Raw genomic sequence first — 13540 nt, 5'->3', positions numbered from 1 at the left:
ACCACATTTTGTTTCCCTCAAGTGCCTCCTTCCCCTTTAGGATGAAACCATGCAGGAAGATTTATCCTGTTACTGGTTGTTGTGAACTAGTCACGTTCGTGAGATTTAAGCTACATGTACACAGCAATGTCACTAGTCCATCTGAGAAGACTAACCCTGGGCCATGCTGAGACCAAGGCTGCCAGGACTGCTGGAGTCATCTCATGCTTTGTAGTGAATTCATAACCTGACATGTTAATAAATACCAACTTATTTTAATAAGTTTCTTTACATTCCAAATAAATCAACAAACATTCATAAAATTCAATTCAAAGTCACTGAATCAGACATTTTTGTGAAAATAGTTACAGCTTAGCTTGACATTAATCCAACTCAGATAAAATAATATCTGGAATAATTCTATAGATTTCTGCAACTTACTGATAAAAAACTGTTCAAGCAGTAAACAGAAAACAATTATTATTTAACCCGTATCTAAAAAATATCTTTCTGAAGTTATTTAACAAAAATAAACAACTCTGTACTTAAAATAAATGATGTAAAATTACAACAGCTCTTCACTTAGGAAACTTGCAGTATAATCCATAACAAAGCTTTTCCTTGTCAGACCTTTTCATTGGTCTGTGAGCCTGGTTACAGACCTGTAAATAAAAGACTAGTGACAAAGTCTATGATACTGCCCCCACCCAAGGGGGGATCTGCTGAGCTAGACTAAATTTTATCATAGGAACGTGCATCTCAGTAACTCCAAAGTAGTAAATTACTATGGTCCTTCAGAAACAACAAGTGTGGTTGCTATGGTGAAAAGCAAATATATAATTAACAATTTGTACAAACATGGGCTAACAAATGGTATTTTCAGAGTAAGCATATCAGAGATCTGGATTTTATCCTTCTAAATAAAAGGATAAAATAGAAAAAAAAATACATATTATGAAAATACATCACAGGCTACTACAGAAAGGAACTTACAAAGTTTTAAAGTAAAAACCCTGCAAGTACAAGTCTTTACTTTCAGAAAAAAACTGAACATCATTCTAAAGCAGTTGTGGCTATCCAAATCTGTAACCCTAGAAAGAGACCTGCTTCCACCTCCATATGAAGCAGCTGAGACTTGACAAATACTTCTCTCTCTTACATGAATTTGAAATAAAGTTTTCACATTTCCATTGATCCAGTTTAGCAGCCAGAAGAGCAAGGGGAGCTGGGAAGAGTTTTAGCCAAGCAGCGAATGTTCTCAACAAAGCTTCATTATGAATTGGTTATTTTTTTCCTGGATGCAAATCATAGCAAGAATGACTGAATTGTAATATAGGGATACCAATCTAACTTCTTTTTTGACTAAGAGCAACCAAAATACATCATTCCGCATTGCGGAACAAGCCATTCCAATTCAAAGCTGATCACATCGATGTTGAACTTCATTAACAGCCCATGGAAGCAAGGCAAATTAACAGCATGGCCTGTTTTGAGTATCACCTTATCTGGGGCCTAAGAAGAAAGCAGAAGTTGTTAATAATTAGATGTGGCCTTCACTAATAAAACTGTATTAAAAGGCACAGCTTTATGGTGGCAGAAGCACAGGATGTTACCAAAAATAGGTGAGCATGTATTTAATTTACCTATGAACTAGAAGCTTCTTGGTTTGTTTTGCGTAATAACCACACAGCACAAAATTTTGATGACCTGGCATGTTTTGAACCTATTTTTACTTCACTCATGGCTGACAGTGTCCAAAAATGACATTAAATGAAGTGCAGCTACGAGTATAGCAGGAATAGGAGATATGACCCTCAAAGGGAAAATCTGGATCCTTCTCTTTTTAAATACAAGTTAAAAGGAGATTACTACCATGCCACATTAATGGAATTTTTATTCAACACACAGCTCTTCTATTCAATGTGGAAGCAGACAAACATATTCCTCAAAGGAAAACAAAACCAACACCCAGACAACACAGTACTTTTCTGCTGCTTTAGAACTGATGAACATTCTCCCATTTCTTCTAGACTTTGCAAAAAACCCCAGAAAGTTAACAGCAGGAGCCCTTAGAAGACTGCCTTATCAGGAAAGGCCAGCCCAACCACTTACTATTTCAGTTCTTCCAGCCATGTCTTATTTGTGTGCAATGAATAATCAGATGCTAGATATCATTAAGAGTCGGGCATAGCGAATATATACTACCCACAGGCTGGGGTGGAACAGCTATGCACAGGCCAAATCGATCTTTGCATGTGTTTAAATTACATGTTCTTAAAAGCTTAACACACTGCCTAGATCCCGCATATCAACTTTACTACTGGGTAAGTTGCAAGCGACAGCAAAGTATCATAAGGAAAAAAAAATGCTGTAACATAGGCTGCAAAGAGCTTCCACACTCTTTATTTCAACAGAGACGATCAGTTAAGGTGCTTCTGGATTCTGCACTGGAGACAGGTTGGCAGAGGTGTCTGTTCAATAAGCTTTGTAACAGTCCTTCGTGGGTATCTGGGAGCAGTTCCTAAGGCAGATCCCTGTACTGCTAGTTTCTGTAGCGGGGCATCTGTGGAGCAGGGGCTCCCTCTAAGGGGGCCAAGGAGGAGACTGTCATAAGTTGTCCAGCATGCATCTTCTCATTCACCCGCAGTTCACAGCCATCCTGTAGCATCCTTATAGCTATCCTTGCAATGTTTTTAGAATCATCAAGTCCACTGTGAGGTCTCCCATCATAATTCATACCCAGATTTTCAAGCATCATTGTTAGCTTGGTCTGGTTCCTAGGAACCTGGTGGGAGAAAGTGAACCGCATTCAAGAATTAGGTTCTGTACGAAGTCTTTTTAATGTAACACAATGCAGCAGAAACATATGCAGATTTTAAGTTTACTTAAGTCACATACTACTTTCATGTTGCCTTTTGACAGATTACTAACAATTTAACTTCAAAGCACCTTGGTGAGACAGACACTCTCATTTTTACAGAGGAGACACAGTCAACAGGGGCTTGTCTAGACTCAGAATGATGTCAAGAGCCTCTCACCATTACCAGCACCAGTTCAAGATGTCCCAACACTGGCAACAATGGAAGCCATGGTCTAGCTAGCTTTAACCAGCCTTATATAAAAGGAATTACCACCCAAAGTGGCATTGCAGAGGGTATCAGATTTTGTTTTTCAAGCTTCTGGATGCCTCTAAACACCAAATGAACTGATCAAGAATACCTAGAGCAACCCATGTTTACAGGGATGGCAAACAGCATGAAGAGACAAGGAAGCTTAACTGACTTACCCATGGCAAAGTGCTACACCAGCAAAACACCCAAGTGTTCTTCTGATTAACTGCTATACATTTGTTCTTCAGAAGAGTCACAGGAAAACAAAAGGGTAACTTTAAAGGAAAGCTCCAGTTTACTCTTGGGGTGGCTGGGGTGGGGGAACATGGGACAGGACAAGTTCCAGGATATTGCACCATACTGCTGGATGTAATAGCTAGGCAGAATGATGACTACACAGTTGCCAAAACCTGGCAATGTGAAGCTCCAAGAAAAACACCCATAAACTGGGCAGTGGAGACATGCTGCATATTGTGAGATATTCCACAGGAAAGTTATAATACATTCCTTGTCCTTAATTTTATCTATTACTATTACTTAACAACAGATTTGACAGCAGCACAGAATAGCTAAACAGAAGCACTGAACAACTATAAATGCTTAAATAGTTTGCTTGTAAAAAAAGAAAAAAAAAAAATCACACAAAATAAAAAGAAGCTATTCCTTCTAAGTTACAATCTTTCACTGCTCTTCATTGAGCACCCTTACTGCTCAATGCAAAAAGGAGAAAGGTCTGTCTAGGTTAAAGCTGATGGGTCTAACAAGGCTGTTCTCTGTTCCAGCATGTTTCCAACAGAAATGCTTATGCAGAGAAGGCACAATAATAGAAGGAGACATGGAATAACCCTGTAATATTTGCCCAGCCCAATGTAAAGCTCTTCTCCTGTTAAATGTTAACCTCTTTTTTCCTAAAGGTTACATTAAGTATGGAAAAGCCCTTCAACAGAAGATCATAAGCTAGGCCGAAATCATGTTCAAACAAATGGTTTAGTGTAGACTGACTAGGAATTTGTTAGAAACTTGAATAACCCCTTTTATGGTAACCTGATAGTGAAAGAAAGCAGTAATAAGGCTTAGCACTGAACTTGGTGCTCCTTTTCTCTTGGCAGTTTGATTCCACATTAGGTATGTCCTAATCTTCCTCTCCCATGTCTCCCATTACACTGTCAAAAGCATAGATATCTGAGGGTAGTGGTGCAAGTTAATTTTATAGTATATTACATTAAAACAAGAAAAAATAATTGAAAAAATCAATATAGAGTCTTTTTAGGTCAACTACTTCAGTCAAACTTGATCAATGAGCACTGGTATGTCATCTTTAGACAATCCTTTGTGGAACACCTGATTCCTGAAAACAAGATTACAATCAAAATGCAGTAAATTATATGATCTTCAATTAGGAAAGTGGGATTTAGGTATGAAGCAGAATTAAAAATCAGGGCTCAGGCAACTTGCTTAGGTACGGTAATTTGATACTACACAAGGAAAGATGACAAGCACAACAAGACATTCTAGATTTTTAAACCAAATCTTCCTGCAAGAGAAACAACAATTTGTACAAACCTTATAGAAGTTCCCATACGATTTGCGAATATTGATCCACCTTTTGGCAAAAGAAGGGTATTTGATACGGCTAATACGGCACTGGGTGTTCAGAAATTTACTCATATCCCAAGATCTTAAAAAGTCAAAAGAGAAAAACATTAGTAATACATAATTCAGATGCTCTGCTTTCTACATATAGCACAGCACAAAAAGCTGCCTTTTCTTTGGTGACTAGTAGAAGGAAAACAGTTCAGGAAAAGCTCTTTTCCTACACTTATGGTAAAGGATTTTTTAATATGAATTTGTTAATCATGGGGAGAACAAATAATGACATGAGCAAGGTTTTCATGAGTATGGTTTCATGTCCAGCATGGTTAAAACAAAAAACAGCATGTCAACCTCTCCACCTATAACGTCTGTTCCAAAAACTGCCAATAAACTAGATGCTTATGCAGCCCTTGGGGAAGCAAGTGACACCTTAAATTTCCTAATTTTCCTAATTAAATGGGTATGCATGCATCTCTCTGCTTCACATAGATTACTGAAACAAGACTGCAGCTAGTTGTAGGAGAAACCAGACCTTCATGGAAAGAATATGAAACTACAACCCTATGCACTTCTAGCCTGCACCCCAGCAAGTTTCTGGGCTTCAAGCTAAGATAAAGCCCTTTTTCCCCTCTCTTGCAGCTATCTGTGCAATCTCACCCATATGGCAGAGGTTTCACTGCACCTAGATTCCTAGAGGAATTTCACAGAGGGGACTCCTCTGCAGGGGAATTCCAGACACATTTAGGCCCAGCAATACAACCAGTCATGCACCAGTTTTGCTTTAGCATTTTGTAATTTACTGTTGCTTCCAAAGAGAGAAACCTAATAATAGGTAAAAAATTAGTCAAATAGCAGTATTTACCACAGTTCCTTATATTACTTAAAGTTGGAATGACATTATTTTAATTCCTTATTTTTAACGTGCACACAGATCTAAACTGTACACCTCCAATCTTGTGTGACAGCTTCTACATGCCTTCACTGTTCACACTGAACACAATGGCATTTCATTGATACAGGTTCTTCAGCTGAAAACACCTGTGATTTGTAGCCATTGTCCAGATCTTTACGAGGTTTAAGAAAAAAGTGTCATGGCAAAAAAACAATTTCCCAGTCACTAAGATGGGTTAGTTAAAAAAGCTTCTGTTACGTATCCATTCATCTCCTATGATACATTATTTTTCACACCACTGTTTATCTGTGTTTTACTTGACAGAAGCGTTAGGAAGTCATACTAAGATCCCCCACGCTCTTTTTTCATAAACTACAGTTTTGTTTTGGGATTCATCTCCCTCTGTATCAATATTGTCACTGCAGCAGAGCAGCAGAGAACTGCCTTTTTAATCCAGCACAGGAGAAGCCAAACAACAGGCACAGCAACGTGAAAATGCGCCATTCACCTCAACACAGGTGTCCAGGTTTCATCTGGGATAGAGTTATTTTATTTCCTAGTAGCTGGTGCAGTGTTTTGGATTTGGTCTGGGAATAATGCTGATAACACACTGATGTTTTAGTTTTTGCTCAGTAGCACTTACCCTGATCAAGGACTTTTCAGTCCCTCATGCTCTGACCATGAGAACAGGCATAAGAAGCCAGGAGGGAGCAGAGACAGGACCCCTGACCCAAACTAAGCAAGGGATATTCCATACCACAGCACATCATGCCCAGTATATAAACTGGGGGGAGTTGGCCATAAAAGATTGATTGCTGCTTAGGAATGGGCTGGGTATTGGTCAGTGGGTGCTGAACAATTGTACTGTGCATCAGTGCTGTTTGTCGGGTTGAGGGGCTTTTGTTTGTTTGCTTGAGTTCCCCCCTCCACCTTTTAGTTTTATATCTCTCTCCTTGTTATTTCCCTTTTCATCATCATAATTATTACTAGTAGTACTATTATATTATATTTATTGTAATTATTAAACTGTTCTTATCTCAACCCACAGGTTTTACTTTTTTTCCCCAATTCTCTTTCCCATCCCACTTGGTGTAAGGAGTGAACAAGTGGCTGCACAATACTTGGTTGCCAGCTGGGGTTAAACCCCAGCCATGGCTGATGTTAAAAACTCCCCGTTCTACCTGAATACCTCATTCCAAAAGAAGGAGGAAAGCAGACACATTAACAGAATAGTAGTGTTTCACAGCTAAAAAGCAAGAACCATCTACAGAAAAAATCCCTGGCCAGTACTACATAAGGCTCAACAGTACCTTTCATCACGTACCACAGCTAAGGTCACAAGAACAATAGTGCACCACAGATATACCTAGATCTCGAGATCTGTTCACTCTGCAGTCATTAGGGAACTTGATTTTCCACACAGACCTTGCAAGAGAGCAAGTTCAGATGGCAGTTAAAAGGACTAGTCAATCCCTCACCCACAAAGCTTGTCAGAGGTGGGACTCACCAAGAGCCACACAGAGAAGTTTCTGTGCTAGCCATTTCTCCTTGTTTTATAAACAGCATAATCATTATTGCTTTCTAGTGAAACATGCAGGATGTATTAACAGCAACACTGACAAACATAGGATATAATGCAACCACCACACACCTCTGAAACCTCAGATTCAGGGGAGCATGGGAAATGCTTAGAACTGAAACTGCACAATGCTATTTTCAGGTATTATGTGCTATATGAAAGCTAGATGTAAACAGAGAATCACAACAACAAAAAAAGGGTAGAAAGTCTAATCAGTATCATTCAGTTGTATGAAGAGTTGGGAAGGAAACAGTGCCCTCTAATGGATTTAAGCTTCATTTCAAATTGTTTAGTTCATCTTGTCTGATTTTCCCAAAAGCTAAAACTGTAATAAAATGGCAGCGCGACGATCCACATTTAACAATGCTCTCACAAAGATTAGGCACTGTTTCGCAGTTTTAGATTGTGCTGAAGGTTGCATAAGGACATACCCATCTGTCAACATGGAATATGTATACTTTGTTCCCAGTTCTCGCTGTCTCATCCACTCTATGACATTCTGCAGAACTTGAGTAAATGTCTCAGCTTCATCAACAATGTCCTAAGAGAACAAAAAAACCCAACCATCAGTGAGGAACATTTTAAAATAAAAAACCCCAAACCAAACCACAAGGAAGTGTAAGAACTCTACTGGTATATAGGCACTCACTAACTCACTCACTCAGTTGGCTTCACAGGAATCTTTAGAAACAGGTTACACACCAAGATAAGCAGACAATTGGGCACATTTTTCTGAACTTAAAAACGGGCACCACAAAAGCACTATAAGAGCCAAACTCCAAATAGCATCCATGAAGGTAACAAGGTTAGTCAGCTGTCAAACTTGGATTAAAGCCTCTGAGCTTGTTTCTCAGACTCCTTCCTGCTCAGTCACTCGATCACAAGCCATTGCAAGACTCTAAACCCTTTAGAATAAAAATCATAGGAAAGGAACCGATGCAGTTCAAAAGCGGTTTCCTCTGCTAAAGACTAATTTGCTGAACATGGATTACAAAGTAAATGCTTTTCCCTATAGTCCTTTACGAACAACTAAATGACCAACTTAGGGAAATCAATTCTGTGATAATTGGGAGAAAGGGGGAAAATGAGGATTAAGAGAATAACCCTTACAAAAAAATGACCATTGAAAGATCACCAGTCTGAAAACATCAACACCACATCTTTTTTTTTTTTTTCATTACTGTTTTGCCCTGAAAAAACAAAAATGCAAAGTACCTGGGTGATTCCTGTCAGGCTGATGCAGAAGTCTGAAAGCTTGGGATTAATCTCTGGCTTCACGTATTGCTGAAAGGTGTCCTCCTGTAATAAGAGAATCACTCAGCAACAGCACACTATATAGACTGCAAGGCAACTTCTTGGGCTTGACTATAGCCAAAAGGCAACAGCAACTACTTGCATCCTGCTGGAGTCAAAAAGGTGCGTGCACCTCCAAAGCGAGTATGAAGGTCCTGACTGACCATCATGAGGTTCCCAAGGGGACAGAGAGGTGGCTTTCCAACCAGAATATGTCCTTCCTCTCAGCTAGGAGACACCAGAAAACAAGAATGTGGGTAAGAGGGGAGAAGGACAGACTGTAATAAAGGGGAAGACCATGGAAAAGGAAAGCGTGAGTAAGGACAAGAGAAGTGAGAGGCATGACAAAAGCCTGAAAATTTTTAGGTGGTATCTCTAAAGGCTCAACTGTAATTCAAGGAAGGCAACTGGCCACACATGTCAGAGGCTGCATACAAGTCACACTCCTCTGGATGCCAGCCAGCCAGAGATAAATACAATGACTGCTCACTCTAGGAGACTGAGCAGCGCAAGAGTGACAACTATAAAAAGTTTCATAGGAAGAAGAAAGCCCCAGACCCCTGCTGCTACATAAAACCTTTCGGACAGAGGGAAAAAAACCTCACTCTGTTTCCTACTACTCTAAATGTAATAAACCAATCTTGGTAATGTTCACAATGCTCTTTCTGCAGTTAGTCATACATGCAGCTACACTCTAATGCAGCACCTCCTCCTCTTAAGAAGTTCTTGATAAATGAACCGTTAGGCAGAGGTGGGTGCACTTCCTCCATTTCAGAGTTACAGTTTCAGTTAGACAGCAAGTCATTTTTTCTAAAAGACAGCTATACTGGAACAGAGCACCCAAGGCTGCCAAATGTCTATTAAGTATGTTTAAAATCAGGTTACACAGCTGTCAGTCTGGCAAGTACACTGTGGATATAGTCTAGCCTGACAAGAAGGAATGTTCACTCAACCACCCTTTCTAGGCCTCTGCATTAGTCTCTTCTAGATTGCCTCACACAGGACCACTGAATTTGCCAATTCTTGTTTATGGTTAATCTCTTCAGTCCTAGAAATAGCTTTGTGGATCTGAAGGCAGGGAAAGAAGTAGGGGGGACAAGATGACTGGGAAACCAGAAGTCCCTCATATAAATAGAGGGAGTCAACAGCATGATCTATTCCAGATACTTTAAGAACAGAAAGAAAGTTCTATGTGTATGTAAGGAAGCACAGAGGATAGGTCTTTATGGAAGAAAAAAATAAATCAATAATCAGATCACTTACTATTTCCAAGGTATGCGTGTTTAGTAAGACAACAGGAAACTCAATTATTTCATGTATGAATTCAGGTGGGTTTCCTTCTTCACATGTTGCTTCAAAGTCAACAACACAGATGTAGTCATAGCAGCTGTCTCTATTAATGGCTTCCTTCTGCATCAGCTTCTGTTTCTTGTAATAGTTTTTCAGTCTCTTTTTCAGCACATCTTTTACTCCTCTAAAGAGATAAGGAAAGTGACAAAGATCACACTCACATGTGACTGAGTATTCCATCATTGTAGAACTAAAGCTCTGTTTAACATTTGAAAGTTTATCATTTATGAACCTAATTTTGAGCATGATCACTTGTGAAGTCTGAGTTCAATTTTACCATCCATTACCTGGGGTAATGAAGAGGCTGCAATATCACCCACAACATCCCCAAATAACACAGCAGTCAAAGTTTTTGCAAAGCCCAAGTCTTTGCAGATTGCTCCCAGATGACCTCTGGACCTGGAAGCACAATACTGCTTCATCCGTATTTCCCTGTGCCCTCTGCCTGAAGCACTGATGCCTGAGATATTTCTGCATCAGTGACACAGACAATGCAGAATCCAGCTAAAACATCCACATTTTAAATTAGTCTCAATTTAAATTTAAAATTGAGCTTGAGTAACTCAATTCAAATAAAGTACTTGAGATTTCAGCTGTCAGAAAAACTTCCTGGTCGGGATCCTGCTTTTCAGGAGGTTCGTGGACAACACATGAATTCACAGTAGCAAGTGACTGAAGTTACTTACTGCATCTTTTTAATATAAACATTATAACATGCAAGTGCAGGTGCCAGAATTGCCATGTACCAAACCAGAGCTGAATAAACAAGGATAATTTACTCTTCCAATGAAGTTATTTTTAAAGTTACACATTCCAAATGAAACCACAGAAGCTGTAACAGCTACTTGTAGCAAGTGGTATTATCAGAAAAGCAGCCCACTGATCCACAAGGAGAAAAGTGGAATCAGACTACTAAACCTGCATTTGAGAACATCAGCTGCTTCTGCAAACACAGATAAGTCTTTTTCACTCTGGTTTATTAATCTACTTTAACTCAATGGCCACCAGTTCATTCAAAGTTAAGACAGTATGGAAGGCAATGGAGGGGAAAAATACTTTTTTCTTCATCAAACCTATACAGGGAATTGAAAGAGGAGATGATCTGCTATCAAAACAACCCCAAGGAAAAGGACTGGTGTGTGGCAATCTGCTCAGTTCGCTACACTTGAGGTGACGCACTACCGTTTACATGTAGACATATTCTGACCAACAGAACTGAATTTATTGACGAGGTAAGTCTAGCTTAGCTAAAAGTTTAAAGCTTTCTGCATTTACAACTGAATAAAAACAAATAGAAAATTAATAAGTGAGGAGGAAACCATAAACACATCCTTAACTACTTGAATTCTGCTTTCTGTTTTTAAATCAGGGTGACTGCTGAACAGCTGTACAAATCTAAACTGGTTTACAAAAAATCTATCAGATAATGATAATTTTTTTCCTCCTGAGGAGCTAAATCCATTTAACCAAAGAACGAATTAAAAAAGCTATGCATCAGAACATCTGCAGACAGACTGCACTTCCCACCCAGACAAGTCTCTTTTCTGTTACTCTGTTCAAAGGAACCTCTGTTACTTCCTTCCCCCCCCAACATCCTCTTCCCTACAGTCATCTTTTCTAGAAAGCCAGACTTCTCCTTTTAAACTCTCACCTTTCATATTCCCTCTTCCTCTAGAGCAGTAGCTTCTCACTGTGCCAACTCACCACCACCACTACTACTTCCTCATTCCTGCTGCAAATAGACACAATACACTTTGTTTTTCCCAGCTGACCTTCTCCTCAACATCCCAAATTTGCTTTGCCACAGCAATATCAAAGGGTGTTGCAGGTCATTTCCAACAGAGCAAGAACCACTCTATATTCCCAGCCCTCTCCTCCTCCTCAGTGAGCACACATCCAGCTAATAACATATTCACCTATTCTCATTATTCTATCTCATCTATTCAGATTAGCAAATCCTCCATCTAAAGGTACCTGTCCTTTGCATCAATTAAATTCCAAGCCCTATCACCACAGCGGTTCCAGCCAGTATCAGATCTGTAGTGTGTACAGTAAACAAAACCGTGTATGTCCTGAAGCGACTTTCTATACCCTGAAGGTCTGCACCACCACCTGAGAACCCTTGCAGTTCTACTTGACCAAATATGTGTTGAGAAGTACCCTACATTTACATATTGTTCCACTTCGTGTTAGCAGTTGAGGCAGCACACGTTGCTGGTAACACATGAAGCAGCATCACATGCAACAATCCAACAACAAAGGCTGCATCAAGACTGCGCACAAACCAGCTGGTGTTTGGTGAAGTGTCTGCTTTTTGCTTTACGGTGTATTTCTAAACTTCAAAATACTCATTCCCTGTGTCTTTGCTGCTCTCAAAGATAAACCAAAAGGTTTACAAATCAGCCTAACCTGGTTTCAAGCTTGAACTCTGCAAGTTTACTTCTCAGCTCCTCTCTGGTCATTCTGTTGATATAACCATTGGTCATGGCAATTTCTTTGTAAACCGGATCACTGAAGTCGTTTGGACTGGCAGTTGACTTCTTCCCATTAGTTTCTTGGTCACTGATCCTACAATGCTGCCTACCCTAGAAGAAAGAGAAACATGAAGGTCATTTAAGGTGAAACCAAGAGGCTAGACCATTAAGATTTACACATGATCTTGGCACCAAATCACAGTGAAGCATCACGCTGCTTCACGCTGCAGGTGAACTTGCTTATAGACAGGGAAGGAAATCAGTACTGAAGCCTAAAAACCGACAGACAGAATTAAGGGGACAGTAATGCACGTGTCTGAAGTCGTGCCTATCAGCAGCTGAGAGACAAACCTCTAAATGGGGGTCCTAATTTCAACACAGAAAGTTAGTTCTCTGGTATGAGGTGGCAAAACCTTAACCAGCATCGAGATTCCTCTCGGCACCTCAACTACCCAGAATCACAGGATGGTTTGGGTTGGAAAGGACCTTAACATGACCCAGTTCCAACCCCCCTGCTGTGGGCAGGGACACCTCCCAGTAGCCCAGGTTGCTCAAGGCCCTGTCCGCCCTGCTACTGATTCTACACCGACTGAGACACACGGGCAGATGGCCAATATGTGCAATATAAATAAAAGAGTAAATTAAGATGAACTACAGGCACTTCCACTCCAAACGGCTATTCGCGCGCTTTGTGGGACAAGGACATAAGCGAGGCCGGCCTCCCCGAGCCCGCTGCCGCCGCCGCAGCCTTCCCAGGTTCGAGCGCAGGCGGAAGGGCCCGCGGCAGCGAAGGCGCCGCCTCGGTACCGGGCCGGGCCGGGCCGGGCCCCGCCCCGTCGGAACCGCGGAGCACCTGGCTCGGGCCGTGGCAAGCACCGCCGCCGCCATGGGAGTGCCGCGGGGAGGCCTCGGCGCATGCGCGGGGGCAGCGGCGGGCCAGGGGCGCGGGAGCGGGCGCATGCCCGGCTCCAGCGGGGTCAGCCGCCGCCTCCCGCCGCCACAGCGCACTCACCGACGGGCGGGCGGCTGCGGCGGGCGGCGCCGATGCCTCATTCGGGGCTGCCTGCAGGCGGTTCTCCTTCTGCTCCTCCATGGCGCCGGCGAAGGGCCGGGCGCCCGTCGGGGGGCGGGGAGAGCGTGGGGCCCGCCCCTGCTCTGCAGGACGGCCCCGCTGCCGCTGGTGCCACCTCCTCCTCCGTCGTGAGACAGGGACAGCGGCTCGGTACCGGCTCCCGCCTTACCGCCTTGGGATGGAAACCTGCTTCATCGC

At 41.6% G+C, this 13540-nt stretch overlaps 1 protein-coding gene across 1 annotated transcript; it reads right to left on the bottom strand.

Annotated features, from left to right (window-relative positions):
• Window positions 1-234: 234 nt before the first annotated feature.
• ERI1 (exoribonuclease 1) lies at window positions 235-13434 on the bottom strand. The gene is made up of 7 exons (XM_057419049.1): window positions 13283-13434; window positions 12206-12381; window positions 9710-9920; window positions 8369-8452; window positions 7585-7694; window positions 4653-4767; window positions 235-2764 (listed from the first exon to the last, which is right to left on the bottom strand). Exons 1-7 carry the CDS (start codon window positions 13361-13363, stop codon window positions 2522-2524), a joined length of 1020 nt encoding a protein of 339 aa, XP_057275032.1. The 5' UTR covers window positions 13364-13434; the 3' UTR covers window positions 235-2521.
• Between the last annotated feature and the right edge of the window lie 106 nt (window positions 13435-13540).

Source organism: Pezoporus wallicus, unplaced genomic scaffold, assembly GCF_028554395.1.
Source record: "Pezoporus wallicus isolate ANWC-B61680 ecotype Strahan unplaced genomic scaffold, APGP_CSIRO_Pwel_v1 contig_2384, whole genome shotgun sequence".
Lineage (NCBI taxonomy): Eukaryota > Metazoa > Chordata > Aves > Psittaciformes > Psittacidae > Pezoporus > Pezoporus wallicus.
This window is presented reverse-complemented; position numbering and strand designations above follow the sequence as displayed.